Here is a 15799-nt window from a genome sequence, read left to right on the forward strand (position 1 = left end):
TCTTTCTGAAATTATCTTAAGGTAGGGGCGGAACCACCCAATATTTCACTCCAAACTTTTAAAATCTCCTCTAAATTTAATGTTATGAGATAAACCCACTAGAATTAATTTTTTACTCTCCAAAAAGTTTTTTTTGGGCTACACTTAAATTTCTAGTTTCGTCCATTTCTTCTGGGCCGGGTTAGAGTTAGGATTAATGTCTTACATGGTTTCCAACCATCTCCCGGCCTTTAACATGTTGTTAGAATACTCTTAGGGACTTTTAGAGGATGTCTTTAGTTGTAGTGGGCTATTTCTTTGTTTTTTTTTAGTGGTTTTGGCCACCCTTTGAGGCCTTAAATTTTTATTTTATTTTATTGAGTTATATATAGAGATAAGGTTGAAATTAACTCAAAACTTCCATTATGATACCATATTAAATCATGGACAAAAATTTTCTACAAACTGGTTTGTAGGAAATTTTCTAAAACTGACATATTAAAATGACATATGTCTTTTAAGTATGTGAGAAGTACATGTTTTTTTTTTTTTTTTTTTTTATTATTATTAATGCTATTAAAAAAGCATGTGAAAAGTAAATGCTATTAAAATAACATGTGATTCATTCTCACATGCCAAAAGACATATGTCAATTTTATACGAGGGTTGTAGAAAATTTTTTACAAACCCATTTGTAAGAAATTTCTGTCATTAAATCATTACTTATTCCAAAAACTTAAAAAATAAAAATAAATGAATTTAATTATTAAATTAATATTCTAATATTCTCTATCCATCCATGAGTAATGTATATTCTTCTTCTCAAATTTACTCATAATTAAGTCTAGACCAATTAAACATGTACTAGCTATCATACCATATTTCTTTTTGCCTTGATTTGTGGTTACTAGCTACTATAGCAGCATCCTGATAAACAAAATCAAAGAATATGTTAATTAATCCTTATTATATATTTCTCAGAGGTCGACTAAGGCTGCTGGCATGGGCTTAGATTTAGATTTAGAATTGAAGGCAAAGCTGAAGAAATTAACCAATTAACCAGGTAGGCACTGAAGGGAGTTGGAATCGAATTAATGCAACATTTGCTGATGTTCTTCGATTCAATTGGTAGGCTCTATATAAATATGACCTCACTCCGTAGTCCGTACGTCTTAGATGCCTTTTAGCTTCAACGGGCCGGTACTCCTCTGCCACCTGCCGGCATAAGTATTTCTGAGCAGCAATGAGCGTACACCAGGGTCCCCTCGATCTCTGGTAAGTTTTTTGCTATATATTCATTGGTTTCAACAACCCACAGTTTCACCCTAAGGTGTTTGCCTTTCGTACTACATAAAAGTGAGGTGGTAATAATTTTATAGTTCTCCAGTAGTTATGATTGCTGTCGCCCTTCTGCCTTCCGATTTCACTCAGGATTTGATCCTAAATGTGCTGAACAAAATTTACTGCGGCTGACATGAAGTGGTCACAGAATGCTTCAGTTTTTTTCGTTGTTAGCTTGAAGATAGCTCTTACACTGAAATAATGTAACAACCCACTCTAATGTCATAATATTGTTTGATTTTGACTCTTTAAGTTAGATTTCTCAGGAGGTCACTCATTCTGAAATTGCTCTTGCAGAAGCACGTTTAACTGTGGAGTTCTGATAAGTTCATAACCATTACGACTTTAAAACGCGTTGTGTCATAAATGATGCATTTATATATATAAGCACATCCTCATTCCCAGGAGATGTGGGACGTCACAATCACTCCCTCTTTGGATCCAGCGTCCCTGCTGGCGTCCCTCATTGGGCTTGTGCACGCTCCCACCATCTCAGGCTGAGCAATGGCTCTGATACCATTTGTAACGACCCACCCCCAATGACACAATATTGTCCTCTTTTGGCTCTCCAAACCAAACTTCTCAGGAGGTTGCCCATCCTGGAATTGCTCTCGTAGAAGCACGCTTAACTGCGGAGTTCTGATAGGTTTATAACCATCACGACTTTAAAACGCGTTGTGTCATAAATGATGCATTTATACATATAAGCACATCCTCATTTTCAGGAGATGTGTGACGTCACAAATAATGCCTCAGTGAGTCGGAACAAGAGGCAAAAACCATCCATAAACCCGGTTCTCTACACCCTCCAATAGTTAAGGAGCTGCTTGCTATACCCTCATGACTAGTACAGAAACAAAGTTCAAACTGAAGACTTTTATTCTTATATTATGTTAAATTAATCATTAGTTATTTCAAAAGGTTAAACTAATAGAAATGAATAAATTTTAATCGTTTAATTTATATTATAACAGGGACAACCGATATAATGCCTTTAGCTTGAATTGCAATCTGTATTAATTGGAACTCTTTAGCTTTAGAGTACTTCAGGTTTAAAACTGAGGTAATAAAGTTGCAGCATGAAATTTTAAGTTGCAATTGATATGAGATTTTTGGTGAAGCAAAAGGAAGATCGAGTTGTATTGGGGGCGTGAGAAATATAAACTTGGCTTTCAAAGTTCCCTTTGTACACTTTCTATGGCTTAATTAATACAAGTTTATCAAGTTGTCATATTTGATTTCATAATTAATTAGTATGTGTTTTCTCATCACACTTTAAGTGTATGGCTGGATTGCAACTTTTTGCTGAAAGCTTTTTACTCAATTTACTCTTAAGTTGAGATGTCAAATAGTAATATGATAATTGCAGATCGAGAACAAGAGCTTATTCATTCTCAAAGCCTATTAAAATAGGAAGGAAAGAGAAACCAATATTGTTAATGACTGAGCTTCAATAGTCCAACTAATTAATGCCTCTTACAAGTAACACATTTGAAAGGATTAGACATTACAAAATAACCAACTCCTAGCTACAAGAAAGCTTTTAATCCTAACCATAACAGGAATTAACAAAAACGGGATGGGGGAAATTCTTCCAACTAATTAATAACAACAAAAGTCTGGTTTTACTTTCACCTTTCGTTAGGTTAATTAAGTCAATACCCGAACCTATTACCCTTGCAGAGTGGTGGTATGCTCTTTTGCTTCTCTTCCCCTTACAAACACCACGATGCAAGATATTGAAAGGTGCGTTCTTGACTTCTTCCCTATTTTTCCACCCTCATAGTTTCGTTTCGTTTCTTCTCTTCCCTTCTTTTGTCGTTCTTGCTGCATCATAAAGAGGAACAGAAAGTTAGGTCCTGTTTTATTTTGTATTTAATTGCTTCTATTTGTTGTACAAACACCCCGCTGTTTTTGTACAGTCAGACATGCATCCTTAATTAAAGAAGTTGAATTGTTTTGAGAAATGAGTTAAATTGAAGACAGTTTGGAGATTATGCTCACCATATATAGGTAGGGCTTGTGAATCATGCACTCTCACACATCACGGCAGCCTTGATCCTTTCAACCGTGCACTTAATTAGACTGTTCACTGTTGCAACCGATCCGAGAGAAAGTTTTGCAGTCGGAACTGAATCTACTAAGATCTGAAATGCAACTGTCAATAGAGAACCACCAGACCCGACCTCGAGAATGCCTCCACCATTAAGGCCAGGCCCATCAGGAAGAATAGCAAAACCTGATGGTAGAAGGGCAACATAATCTGGATCGCCGCCGCTTAAGACCACATTCATGGCAACGATATCAACCGGAGCATAGATTACGTATGAGCCAGTTGAATCACTGCAACTCTCTTGTAGTATCAGCATATTGCTCTGGCTTGAATTAGCACTCTACGATTTGTTTCAAACAACATTAGTTTTTATTAATGATAGAGTTTCTAATGTAAAATGTCAGTTTCAGAAATAATATATATATATATATATTAAACATAAATTGACTTGGTATATGTAGCACATTTCTGAAACTTACATTTACTCGCAATAAAGAGACACAGTTGCCTGGATCACGACCATTAGCTATGTGTGCCATTTCTTGAACTAGGCCACCATTAGAAAGGATATCCCACTGCAAAAAAGAAAAAATATTAAAACAAATCATCCATTAATTATTCCAAAAGTTTAAATTAACAGTAAATGTGAGTTCAAAATCTAACTTGTAAAATATTTAATTGATAAATTTAATTATTTAATTAATATTCTAACGTCATTATTAAAAGCTTCGTGTGTATATATATATACCTCGCTTCGTGAGTTCTCATCCCGAAGGAAATCAAAAACTCTCTTTGTTGGCACTGGAATCCAGAAGGAAGTTGCAGCGCTGAGCACAATACCAGGAGGCCTGCCGGGATCATCCATACTCTTTCTGGTCATCACCCTTACATCATCCGAACCTGTCGCTGATAGTGTCGTCCATGCATGCGCAGTCGAAGCACCCACACCAGTACAAAAGCTCATCACCATTCTTTCTGCCAGCTTCAACATGCTCTTCCTCCCTTCTGTGCTTGTTATTACTGAAAATAAATTACAACTGAATTAAGTTTTCTATCCTTGTCACATGAATGTACCCCCCAAAAAAAAATGGAATATTATTTTTACCACATAGATCTCCAGCTGGAATGTTATTGGCCATTGAACTTGCAAGACGTTCACATTGTCGATCTAACGTAGCCACCCAACGTTTTGCTCCAAAAGCAAGACCGGAATTGACCACAGGTCTGTATATGTTGTGAACAGCTCTGTCATCCACTTCTACATGTTCGACCCATACAACCTAAAGAATCATGAAAAAGTAATTAATCGACGGATCGAGTTAGCTATAGGGTAACCAAGGCGGACTTAATTAAGTAATGAGCTTTCATTACTTTTGAGTAACCATTTGGCAATTCTTGGATCAAACAACCAGATGGCCTTCGTCGACTCCTTGAAAGTGGACTTGATGGGCGTAAATTGTCCAAGGAAACATCAACAACAGCCCAAGTCCCATCTGGATGCTGTTTACAGTACCTAACAAAGTAATTCTCACGAGTTGGAACAAGCGGGGAAGGGACTTGGAACTCAGCTGTCATCTGCAGGAGAAGGAGAACGAAGTTATATCAGGCTCATATATCTTGCATTTTCTTGCCAAAAAAAGTTAATTACATTCATTTTGTGAACTCCCACGTCGCCTGTACTTTTATCTATATTTGCATTCTTATTGACACAACGTATTTTAAAGCTGTAATAATCAATAATTTATTAGAATCCTGCAATTAAGCGTGTTTATGCAAGAATAATATCAAAATATATGACCTTTTGAAAAGTCTAGCTCAAAAGAACTACAAATGAACAATATTATGTTGTTGAGAATCAATCTGTGCATATTTTAACAAATAAATTTGAGAATAAAAGGACAGTCGGAATTTATATATATATATATATATATACCACTTGCAAGGCTCCGTTATAGTTCCCTGCCACTCCGGTTGATAGGACTTCTAAAGTCATTGCTCTTGAAACGATACCGCAGAACACAGTTGACCATCGTTTCTGAAAAACAATTATCAGTTAAAGAAATCTTTTTCAAATATATTCATAATAATCTGCTTTGGAAAAAGTAGTGCCTACCACGTCCATGAGAATCTCAACAAGGTTAATATGATTCATGATAACCACCACGGATTCCCTTGAGGCTTCTGATTTTAATCCCAAGGGTTTGGGGCCTATTCCCCTAGGGAAAGTCCGCAAGTATTCTTCTTCGTTGAGGATCTCAGAAGAGTTCTCATTGGAAACCCACAAGGGCTCTGCAGCCTGAGCCATCCTTATTAGTTCTTCCATTGCTGCAACAGCAAGCTCAACAATCATTGGCTTATCAGCCTCAGTGGGGCCTGAAAATGACCTGAAAAGATCATTCCCTCCATACATCTCCCCTACGAACCCCGACTGTGCCCCAAAATTCCCAACCCCAAGACCAAGCGAGCGGGAAGGTACAAGAGGCGAAAGGTGAGAATACGATGACAAAGGCTTGCCAACATATTTAGCCGCTATTCCAGATATCCTATCAATCTGTAACTAAAAACAAAGCCGATCACTAAAAATACAAGCCTAGCAAGGCTAAAGGCATAATATATCTTTTTCGTTTACCTCTTCTCTTAGACGAGCATTCTCGATCCTCAGATGCTGCTCGTCAAATGACATCTCGCCAAGGGCTGCCGGGCCTCCGCAGTTGGGGCACGTGGCATTGCTCAGGGCTTCCTTGTACCTATTGTTCTCCAAACGGAGTTTTTCGTTCTCTGCCTTCAAAGCTGCATTCTCGTGGCGTTCATGTTGAGCCTGCCATGGAGGAAATCATTTAATCATTCATAGCCCAGTAGCGTCAAAAAAGTGTACGAGGGAAGAGGGCATCATATAAAATGGTCAAATGAACATCTTGAAATCATAGTCCTTTTTAGATTTTCGGGATATCGTGCAAAGCGTCCGTCCAGATAATTAAAGTTGGGCTTTCGAGGCGTAAGTCCAAAAAAATTATTTACACTCAATGGGAGATCAAACTTTCAACTTATGTTTCATGACACACCAAAACTAAATAATTTATCACTCGAGCCAACTCTTTGGTTTCATAGCCTTAAATTATGCAACGTACCTTCATTTGGGTCCGCTTATTTTGGAACCAAAATTTGACTTGAAGAGGCTCCAACCCTAGCTCACGGCTCAGTTCTTTCCTTTGCTTGTCATCCGGGTGAGGGCACTCCTTGAAGAAGCTGAGAAACAAAGTTTTTTTTTTAAAAAAAAAAAAAAATCACTAATACAACTATATGATCACACAGCAATAATGGACCTCTCTCTTTCTGTACTACCAGTCATGAGAATACTTACTTTTCCATTTCCTGAATTTGACGCTGTGTATGGCGGTGGTAACGCTTCCTTTTGGCACGTTGGCTGGGGTCTTGGTCTTCGCCGGAGGGAGCTTCCATGGTTTCGGTGCCTGATTTAGTCTCGTAATCATCTTCTCTAATCTTTCCCAATTCATTTTCGGGTGATTTGGGGGTCATATCCAGCACATGATTGTGGGTATCGAACAGGTTTGGCTGAAACATTTCTATGGTCGTAATCTGCCAAGGAAAGAGAAGCTAATTAATCACTCAAACGAAGAAGACTAATGTGAACGCATTTGATCCCTTAGCGTATAGCACGGAAACCCAAATTTCTAGTACAGTGGAAATAAACCACCCATCCCCAATCCCCAAAAAGAAAAAAGAAAGAAAGAAAAAAAAGGTAGAGGAAGTGGGAGACAGAAGAGATTCAAGAGAGCCAGATCGATATCAAAATCTGTGGATATAATAAATGGAAAACAAGTCTTCCAGGGCAAGCCATATGTGTATACAACTTTCCCTCCTATTCTCTCCTTTCATAGGTAATCTGGGTGATACCAAGTGCATGTTAGAGTTGATAAAAGCCCCCACTCAAAATGAACTTAAATGGTGAAATAAACCTAAAGGAACCAATGTACATGCCGCTTAAATCTTCATTAGTCCTGGGAAAAGGAAAATTTTTATCGCATGTAGAAGTGATGAAAAAGATTAAAAAGATGAGGAAATAAACCTAACCTGATTGCTGCTTAGCCAGAAAGATGTCTGAATTAAGGTCAGTCACTCACCGGAAGCATTTTCCCGGCTTGCATATTTCACTCTCCCGCAAACCATTACACACCATATATACATATGTGTGTGTGTGTAAAGGGGTTGGGTTTTAGTTTCTTGAGTTGAGTATAGTGGGATTGGTTTTAATAGATTCTCTGGCACTGTCTGAGCAAAGCTAATAGGAATGGTACACGTTTCAAAAGGGCGGTGATTACTGTTTTGGGCTTCCAAAAGTCTTTAGCCTTTGGGCTCTTACGTGCCAAAAGACTAGGATATTGACACAAAAAAGTAGCAGGAAAGAGTTGACCCTTTGGGAAGGCCTTTGACAATTAATCCAAATTTCAACGCTTAAAAACAAAGATTATAACGCTTACTATGATCTCGGTGAACCCAACCGCGCCTTCTCTCTCTCTCTCTCTCTCTCTTATGCTAAAAATAACGGAAATATGGAAATTTAAAAATATAAGTTAAAACAGATGTATATGATATGGCTGTTTTGAGGTCGAAGCACCGAAACCCTTTTGAGAGAAGGTTCAGATCTATTTTTTACACTTTTGGGTCACCGGGAAGCTAGGTTTTGGGGGCCGAAGGAGTGGTTTTTTCAAATTTTCGGGGCATGATGATTGGTACTTGTACTGTAAAAAGGGGTTTAAGAAGAACACAGCGATGCAGATGAGAGAGAAAGAGGGGCACGGAGAGAAAGAAACGGACGAGGAAAAAGAGGAGATAAAATCAAAAGAGAGAGAGAGAGAGAGAAGGCCTTGGAGAGGGTGAGAGAAGGGGAAGAAGCAAGGGAAACAGGTGGAGAGGATGTGGCAGCGAGGAGTTATTGCAGAGCGTATTGATAGGATGTAATAGCATTTATGGTAGGAGGGAGGTGAAATTGTGAGAGAAACAGAGAGAGAGAGAGAGAGAGAGAGAGAGAGAGAGAGAGTCTAGGGTATCAACCGTATCATGGTGAAACCTTTCACCGCGGCTTCCTAACTCCCCGAACTTTCAACAATTTTTTTTTTTTTTTTTTTTTTTTTCATCTGTTGCACCAATTTAAAAAAAAAAAAAAAAAAAAAAAAAAGGGTAAAACCCACTATTGAGTTTCTAAGTTTTATTAAATTTTGAATTCGAATTTCCCTTACAGGACATAAATTTTCTTTAAAGAAAATGTTATATACTACACTTACATGGCTTCATGCCACCATATTCATAACAAATACATTAATAAACATATAAACTATCATTACAAGACATTGCACTACTATCTCAAAATCCAGTGAATGCTTTTAGCCTTCTCTCTCTTGGTACTATCGCCTACTAATTTGTAAAACAATGTTGTTGTACATATGAAAATCATGTAAGTCTATGATTTAGTAGATAAATTGCAAACAAAACTTAGCCCAATTTATGTCAGTAATAAAATTCGAACAAATAATTGTGTAGAAAACATTATAAAAAAAAGTTGGTTGAAACATAATTTGAGGTTAAAAACATGCATTTATAGACAAGTTATATTTAAGAGAAACATTACAATAACCTTTGTCAGTTAAGGGTAGTGTGCTTAGCCCGTTTAAGGTATTGTATTTAGGAAATCATGCAACAGTTAAAGACAAAAAATCATGCTGATGAAGTACACATTATAGTATCAATACATATAGCAGTCGTGGATGAAGCACAATAAATAACAATGTAATTTAAGTCAACAAATTCATAGAAAGCATTGGGGCTCACAACATATGTTTAAAGAGATATCATTTACCTAAACAATGCATAGTTTATGCCGATGAAATCAATCATGATTGACAGCCAAATGTTAATGCGTTCTCATGGGTGATTACTTTTCTTGCGCACAAAATTCAATTTTGGACTCTTCGAAAAGTCTAGCTCATTAATTTGCATTTTTATTCTATTATCAGTCAATCTCATAAATCATAAAGCCCTAATTATCTCTTAAAATCCTAAAATTTACTTTCTGACTTCCACAGTTCGATTATTGCACAAAGATCATTATATTGGTTTACGTGCATCATCCAATCGGTGAAGGGTATCGTTCTATCGATGACTGCATAGAAACCATATTTTGAGCTTTTCTCCGTCCAAGCTCCAAAATGTTTACCACCTACTCGTCTCTTATGAGTCATGGGGTCCTACATTCATATACTTTACAAGCCTCGAGTATATTAGACTTATAAATTCGAACTTTACCTCAAAACCCTTAAAGTTGTTAACTAATTTCTTACCATTTTCCATTCTTAAACAAAAATGACTCGTAAATCTCAGAGTTTAGGGAGTTTAGTTCTTTTTCGGTGGTTTTACTCGACTAATTACTTAAACATCAAAGGCATGCATCCTCCGCCGGACCAGTCTGCAACCCTTTATGCCGATTCTATTTTCCTTGTAGATATTAGAATTTAGAGGTGTTCCCAGTCCTGAATTCCGCAGTGCCTATTATCATTAATTACCGATATATGTTCAATCGATTGTGCACTCAAGGGATGACATGAAAAAAAAAATTGTGTTAAAAAAAAAAAAAAAAAACTATACAATTGTCCAAGAGCATTCTCCAGATAATAGACAAATCAAAGATAAAATTGTCCAAGACGGCCAGGGAGGGAGACTAGCTAGAAGATCGAACTTCCAAGCTAACCTGGAAAACACAAACTTAAATTAAGGAAGCCTATTCTGGTTCAAAGACACCGATGTTGATTAGATGTTTTAATTAGGACGACTAATTAAATTGATAATTTTTAATCTTGAAAAAACAAATTAAAATTTCGGAATTAATGTGGACGGCCAAAAGCTTAATTCTTCATGTGCATGTCACGTCCATGACCACAGTGATATATACAAATCATACATACTTTTTATTGTACTGGCAATGTTAACAAGGAGGTAAAACACTTCATTATTATATAGAAAACATACTACATAATTTAATGGAAAAATAGCTGTCTCTTGCATTCTTCACCACGTTTTGAAGTAAATAACATCAGCTGGCACGTACAACAAGCTAGTCCTTCTATATCCTCTCAAAGTCTCGATCGAAGTTAATGGTGATGTTTATGGCTGCCATGATTGCACCTTTGGAATCACCCAATTTTCATCCAAAACAATAATGCCTCCCTGATCGCGATGGCTTCCGCCTATATTGACAGCCCAACCCACATTTTTTGTTATTCAGCAATGAAGTATAACAGCCACATTCTCCCCTTTACCCATCTTGCAGGCAGTCCCATGCTCCATCCACATTTTGTTTTACTTTTCCATGATTTGGTGGATGCATGCCCAGTTCCTTAATTTGTTCATATTGTCAATGAAATATAATGGGATCGGAACTATTCAGTCTCAAACCATATTCCTATGCCTCTCAAAATCCTTAGCACCTTCGTCAGCTAGCCTTCCGTAGATCATCATATATTCCTGTAGGCTTTCCACAAGTGAGCATATATATATATATATATATATATATATATATATATATATATATATATATATATATATATATATATCTGTTTTGCAGCCAAGACTCCGTTCATGGGCGCGCAGTATGTTTCCATTCTGCAATACCATATTTCTTCATTACCGTTACTCCCTTCTCCTTCACATTATCTTCCTAAGAAACAATTTCGTGCCAACATGCAAGCTGTTTTGCAGCGAGACCGAACAGCATAGTTTTTTTATTATTATTATTATTATTATTATTATTATATATTTTTATGAATGAGCAATCCCAGCATACAACAAAACGGGAAACCCCAGAACACCTATACAAGACAAACCAACATTTAAACCTCAATGAATACAAGTACATATATACCTTCTGGAAGTTCCCAAATACTCTTAGAGCATCATTAAGCTAGCTTAGTGAGCTCCCTAAATTTTCTTTTAAATTTTAGCTGAGCAATTTACATTTGTTATTTATCTGTCACTTTTAAAAAGTTTCCTACATTAAAATCTCTAAATATTTTTCCATTTTAACCAAATATTATTTTTAATTGCATTTGGAGATTGTACTGCTTGTCAGATCTTAGCTCCTGCACGGCATTTGGGTTCTGTAAAGAAGTGACGAGCAGTGCAGCCGCCTCCTCCAGTGCCTTGAGCCTCCCCACCACCTCCGCCCTCCTCTCCACCGTATCTACGCATATTGAAATCACACCTACAAACAAAAACCTATAAGAACTGCATGCCCATATACAGGTAAAGACAAATACAAATAAATTATTATAGAGAAAGATAGGAAGAGGCCTTGGGGGACCTCTTTGGCGTGATAGTGACTCTTGTGGATATCCTTGGCGTAATCGACCATGTTAGTCTTCTTAAGAAGCTCGATATGCTCCCCCTCATGGACAGGGGCGGAACCAGGACTTTTAATAAGGGGGGACTACCGGACAAACTTATATAAATACATAACTACATAAATACATGTAGTTTTTCTCTATGTGTGTGTTTGTATGTGTTTATGTAAAATAAAAAATATAAAAGCCTTAAATTTAATTATATATTAAATTGTAAGTCATTACTATATACAAAAGTTACATGTCATAGAAAAGATAACTTTCCTTTGAAATACACAAGTTTTCTATTTTTCTATAGACATATACAAAAAACAAAGATCCCAAAAAACATAGCTTCTCCTTCAAAGTATGCTCGACGACGATTGCTGATAGAATAAAATTCATCCATTATCATCTCTGAAGTGAAATTCTTAGCAATTTCTTTCTCAATATAAATTACCATATGGTCTGCAAGAAACTCATCTTCCATTTTACTACGCAATCTAGTTTTTATAAGTTTCATAGCATGAAAAGCTCGTTCTGTAGTTGCAGTAGAAACAGGGATAGATCTTTGACTTTCCCAAATCTGCCAATCCTCTGCATAACTCAGATAATGTAAAAATATTTTGAAAATCTGAATGCTTTGGCACCTCAACCTTATAATGCTCCAATTAAAATTGCAAACAAAATCTTTCTTGCTTGTTGAAATCTTTAGGATAAAACTTCTCAGCTAATTTGCATATATCATCAATCTTAAATGATTTGTATGCATCTTTCGGGCTTAAAGCAATGCTAAGAGTGAGGAGTTCTACAGCCTGCTCACCAAATCTATTTTTCAATTCTTGTAATTGAAAGTCTATTGCAGCAGTAAATATATCAACTCTAAAATGATACTCAACTGTTGTCAAAGACCCTTCATCTTGACGACGAGATCGACCTTGAGCTCTACTGTAATGAGCATTCATATCAGGAATATCAATATCATTTTCTTCACCAAATGATTTAACAGTAGTAAGCAAAGGCTCCCACCCATCTTCTCTCCTCTGTTGAATGAGTAATTGTGTTGTTGAAACTTGACTCATGACATTTAAAATGTCTATAGATTTTTGTTGTAAAGTTTGACACAACATATTAATGAGTCCCATAATATCATTCATCAAATGCAATATAAAAACAAATTCAAATAATGTTAATACCATGTAAGCCCCTTCAGCATCACCACGTTGAGAATAATTAGCTCCCTCCTTGGAGATATTGTTGATAACTGAACAAGTTGCACCAAACATTCTTATCAAACTGTAAATAGATTGATAATTAGATGACCATCGAGTATCTCCAGGTCGTTGCAAAGTACCAATTTGGTTTGCACTCTTTCCAATTTCAATTTTATTAGAAACAATCAAACTTTCAATTTCAGCAGCTTGAGCAGATTGTAATTCATCATAACGTTTAGAAGAACCACCAACAATATTGATAATAGAAGTCAACTGAATAAAGAACTGATGAATATGCTTGGCTTCTTTAGATGCTGCAACTAAAGCTAATTGTAGTTAATGAGCCATGCAATGCACATAATATGCATAGGGACAATCCCTCTAAAATAAATTAAAGCTTGTAACCCATTCCATTCACCACGCATATTACTACCTCCATCATATCCCTGACCTCGAATATTCTCAATTTGAAGGTTGTAACGAGAAAGAACAGCACATATATTCTTTTTTAAAGTTGATGCAGTAGTATCATTAACATGCACGACATGAAATAATCGCTCTTGTATAAAACCATCTTTATCAACAAACCTCAGAATAATAGTCATTTGCTTCCTTTTTGACTCATCCCGAGCTTCATCAATGAGAATGCAAAATTTGGCATCCTCAATTTCTTTTCGAATCACATCCCGCACTTTATTTGCAATGATATGCAGAATTTCCTTTTGAATTTTGGGTGATATATATTTGGCATTTTTTGGAGCATTCTCCAGGACAAGTCCAAAAACATCATCATTATAAGTTGCTAGGAGCTTTATCAATTCAATGAAGTTGCCTTTATTTTTTGAGTCAGAGCTTTCATCATGACTTCTAAAGGCACATGCTTGGAATGCTAGCCATTGAACACTATCTACCGAGGTTTTGAGCAGCAATCGATTATTCTCTGTTTCTTGTGATGTTTGTTTTTCAACTAACTTGTCAATATGACGTGACTGATTCATTAGATCCTCACAACATTTCACAGCATTTTTATGTGGTGAATTTGGATCTTTCCCCACGTGTCCCATTAAAGAACCATTCATTGTGTCGCTCGCCTTTTTCCAATTGTTAAAGCCTTTCACAATAAATGCATCTGATCCTGGACAGCTTGTTGATTTCTTAGCAAAAACATAGTATTGAAGACAAAATATGGCATCTTTTGACTTCGAGTACTCCAACCAAGTTGAGTATGTGTTGAACCAAGAAGCTTGAAATCGGCGACGATTATTACCCTCTCCTGAAAATGGATATTCCGGAAGTATGGGTTGACATAGACCGGCGTTAATATAAGCACATCGCATTTTATCTTGTAAGTTTACGGGAAATTCTCATATTTGCGGACGTAATCCTGTATCACGTTGAAAAGTAGTAGCATCCATTTCTTCAAGTTGAATTCTTGGACCCTTGGAGGGACGCTCATCGGTCACTAAAGCTTCAATTTCTGTTGCTAGAGGTGTATTAGTATTGACTTTTGAGTGACTCTCATCTTTTTTCTTAAAGAACGAATCAAGTGTTTTTGGCTTGCCCATATTTTTCTTAACTTTAAGAAAAATTTATGGATCAAGAATTAACCTGAAAAATTTCTAGAAGTATAAGATTTTTGTTAGAATTTCATTATAGTTTTTATTACTACTAACAAGTGATATTTTATTATAGTTTTTATTACCACTAACAATAAAAAAGATTGTATAATTGTTTTACATCAAAACACCAATTCAATTCGAAATTATAATTTCAAATTTTCACGATATCACAAACACACAATAATATAAACTACTAGTAAAATAAACTAAGCACAATTTATATGGTCAAAGAAAAAGAGTACCTTCGGGCTTTGAGGGTAGACTCTTTCTCTTGTTCAGCAATCTCAACACAGGCTACACAGCCTACACCTACACAGCAACAAAATCTTTCCATTAGATTAAATTCCACAAAACTTTGGATCAATTTTTAACCTTTATTCCACTAATCAGGATTCAATATCAAAATCCAAGAACATTTTATAGCCTATAGGCATTTCAATCAGACCCATCAGAGGAATAGTATTATAGTAACCTACTATTTACTAACCTTTTATCAGGACTCAGGTTATCGACTTCAACTTGGAAATTGGAATCCAAATATCTAAATATCTTGCAGTTGTAGAGAATCACAGCAGGAGACTATGAGTCCTCAAGCCTCAAGAGATCAACTCATCAACGTGAAGTGATATACGGTCACAGACTCACTGTTCTCCTTCACTGATTTTGGTTTCCATCGATCAATTAAAAAAAAAAAAAAAACACACATAACCGGAAGGACTTAAAGTGGGCAATCACTGGGCATGGTTGATATTTGATAACTAGGTAACTTGTTAACTACAAGAACAAGAGGAATAATCCTTTCAACTTAGAATACGTTTAAGTTTAAATACACAAAAATAAGAAAAGAAACAAAAAAGAGAGAGGAAGATTCGAAGATGTTTGTTCTTACCAGGACTGAAAGTCTGAAATTATCTGTGGCACTGTGGCAGGCTGGCAGCCACAAGCTCGGCATAGTCAAAGACTCAAAGTTCCTCCACGACGACTTGCCGGGCTTGGGCATCGAAACCCCACTGTAATCAATCCCTTCCTCGGCGCTCCGAATCCGAGCCAACTTCCACCTCAAATTCTTCTTCTAGTTCTTCGAAACCTCATGGGCCAGCCTTACACCCAGCAACAGGAGTCACGGGATGGTCGAGAACCTCCTCCAGTCCTCCTCGATTTCTTCTTCAAGGCCTCGATCACTAACTTCCACTGCGACCCATC

At 36.5% G+C, this 15799-nt stretch overlaps 2 protein-coding genes across 3 annotated transcripts; both read right to left on the minus strand.

The window, feature by feature from the left end:
* Window positions 1-2707: 2707 nt before the first annotated feature.
* Window positions 2708-8388, minus strand: LOC133868824 (homeobox-leucine zipper protein MERISTEM L1-like). Of its 2 annotated transcripts, none has more exons than XM_062305843.1 (12): window positions 7466-8388; window positions 6735-6970; window positions 6502-6619; window positions 6003-6191; window positions 5487-5924; window positions 5307-5408; window positions 4745-4948; window positions 4479-4653; window positions 4122-4393; window positions 3853-3948; window positions 3325-3713; window positions 2708-3147 (listed from the first exon to the last, which is right to left on the minus strand). In XM_062305843.1, the coding sequence occupies exons 2-11, from the start codon at window positions 6953-6955 to the stop codon at window positions 3348-3350; spliced, it is 2181 nt and encodes a 726-aa protein (XP_062161827.1). In that variant the 5' UTR covers window positions 6956-6970; window positions 7466-8388; the 3' UTR covers window positions 2708-3147; window positions 3325-3347. The 2 variants fall into 2 exon arrangements, with proteins under 2 accessions (XP_062161827.1, XP_062161826.1); XM_062305842.1 differs by having other exon boundaries at window positions 5487-5930.
* Window positions 8389-11463: 3075 nt separating this feature from the next.
* On the minus strand, window positions 11464-14314 carry LOC133868237 (uncharacterized). Its single transcript, XM_062305055.1, has 3 exons — window positions 13411-14314; window positions 12449-13303; window positions 11464-11645 (listed from the first exon to the last, which is right to left on the minus strand). The coding sequence occupies exons 1-3, from the start codon at window positions 14312-14314 to the stop codon at window positions 11464-11466; spliced, it is 1941 nt and encodes a 646-aa protein (XP_062161039.1).
* Window positions 14315-15799: the final 1485 nt, after the last annotated feature.

Source organism: Alnus glutinosa, chromosome 5 (genome assembly GCF_958979055.1).
Source record: "Alnus glutinosa chromosome 5, dhAlnGlut1.1, whole genome shotgun sequence".
Lineage (NCBI taxonomy): Eukaryota > Viridiplantae > Streptophyta > Magnoliopsida > Fagales > Betulaceae > Alnus > Alnus glutinosa.

What these genes read in the sequence shown, in the direction of transcription:
- LOC133868824 (XM_062305842.1), bottom strand. Translation starts at nt 6,955, where the DNA reads ATGTTTCAGCCAAACCTGTTCGATACCCACAATCATGTGCTGGATATG. An exon ending in ATAAGCGGACCCAAATGAAG is followed by an intron (nt 6,192 to 6,501) that starts GTACGTTGCATA and finishes CCTCCATGGCAG; the next exon opens with GCTCAACATGAACGCCACGA. An exon ending in TGCCAAATGGTTACTCAAAA is followed by an intron (nt 4,654 to 4,744) that starts GTAATGAAAGCT and finishes ATGATTCTTTAG; the next exon opens with GTTGTATGGGTCGAACATGT.
- LOC133868237 (XM_062305055.1), bottom strand. Translation starts at nt 14,314, where the DNA reads ATGCGATGTGCTTATATTAACGCCGGTCTATGTCAACCCATACTTCCG. An exon ending in AGGTCAGGGATATGATGGAG is followed by an intron (nt 13,304 to 13,410) that starts GTAGTAATATGC and finishes AACTACAATTAG; the next exon opens with CTTTAGTTGCAGCATCTAAA. An exon ending in CAACAAGCAAGAAAGATTTT is followed by an intron (nt 11,646 to 12,448) that starts GTTTGCAATTTT and finishes TTTTGTTTGTAG; the next exon opens with GTGTGATTTCAATATGCGTA.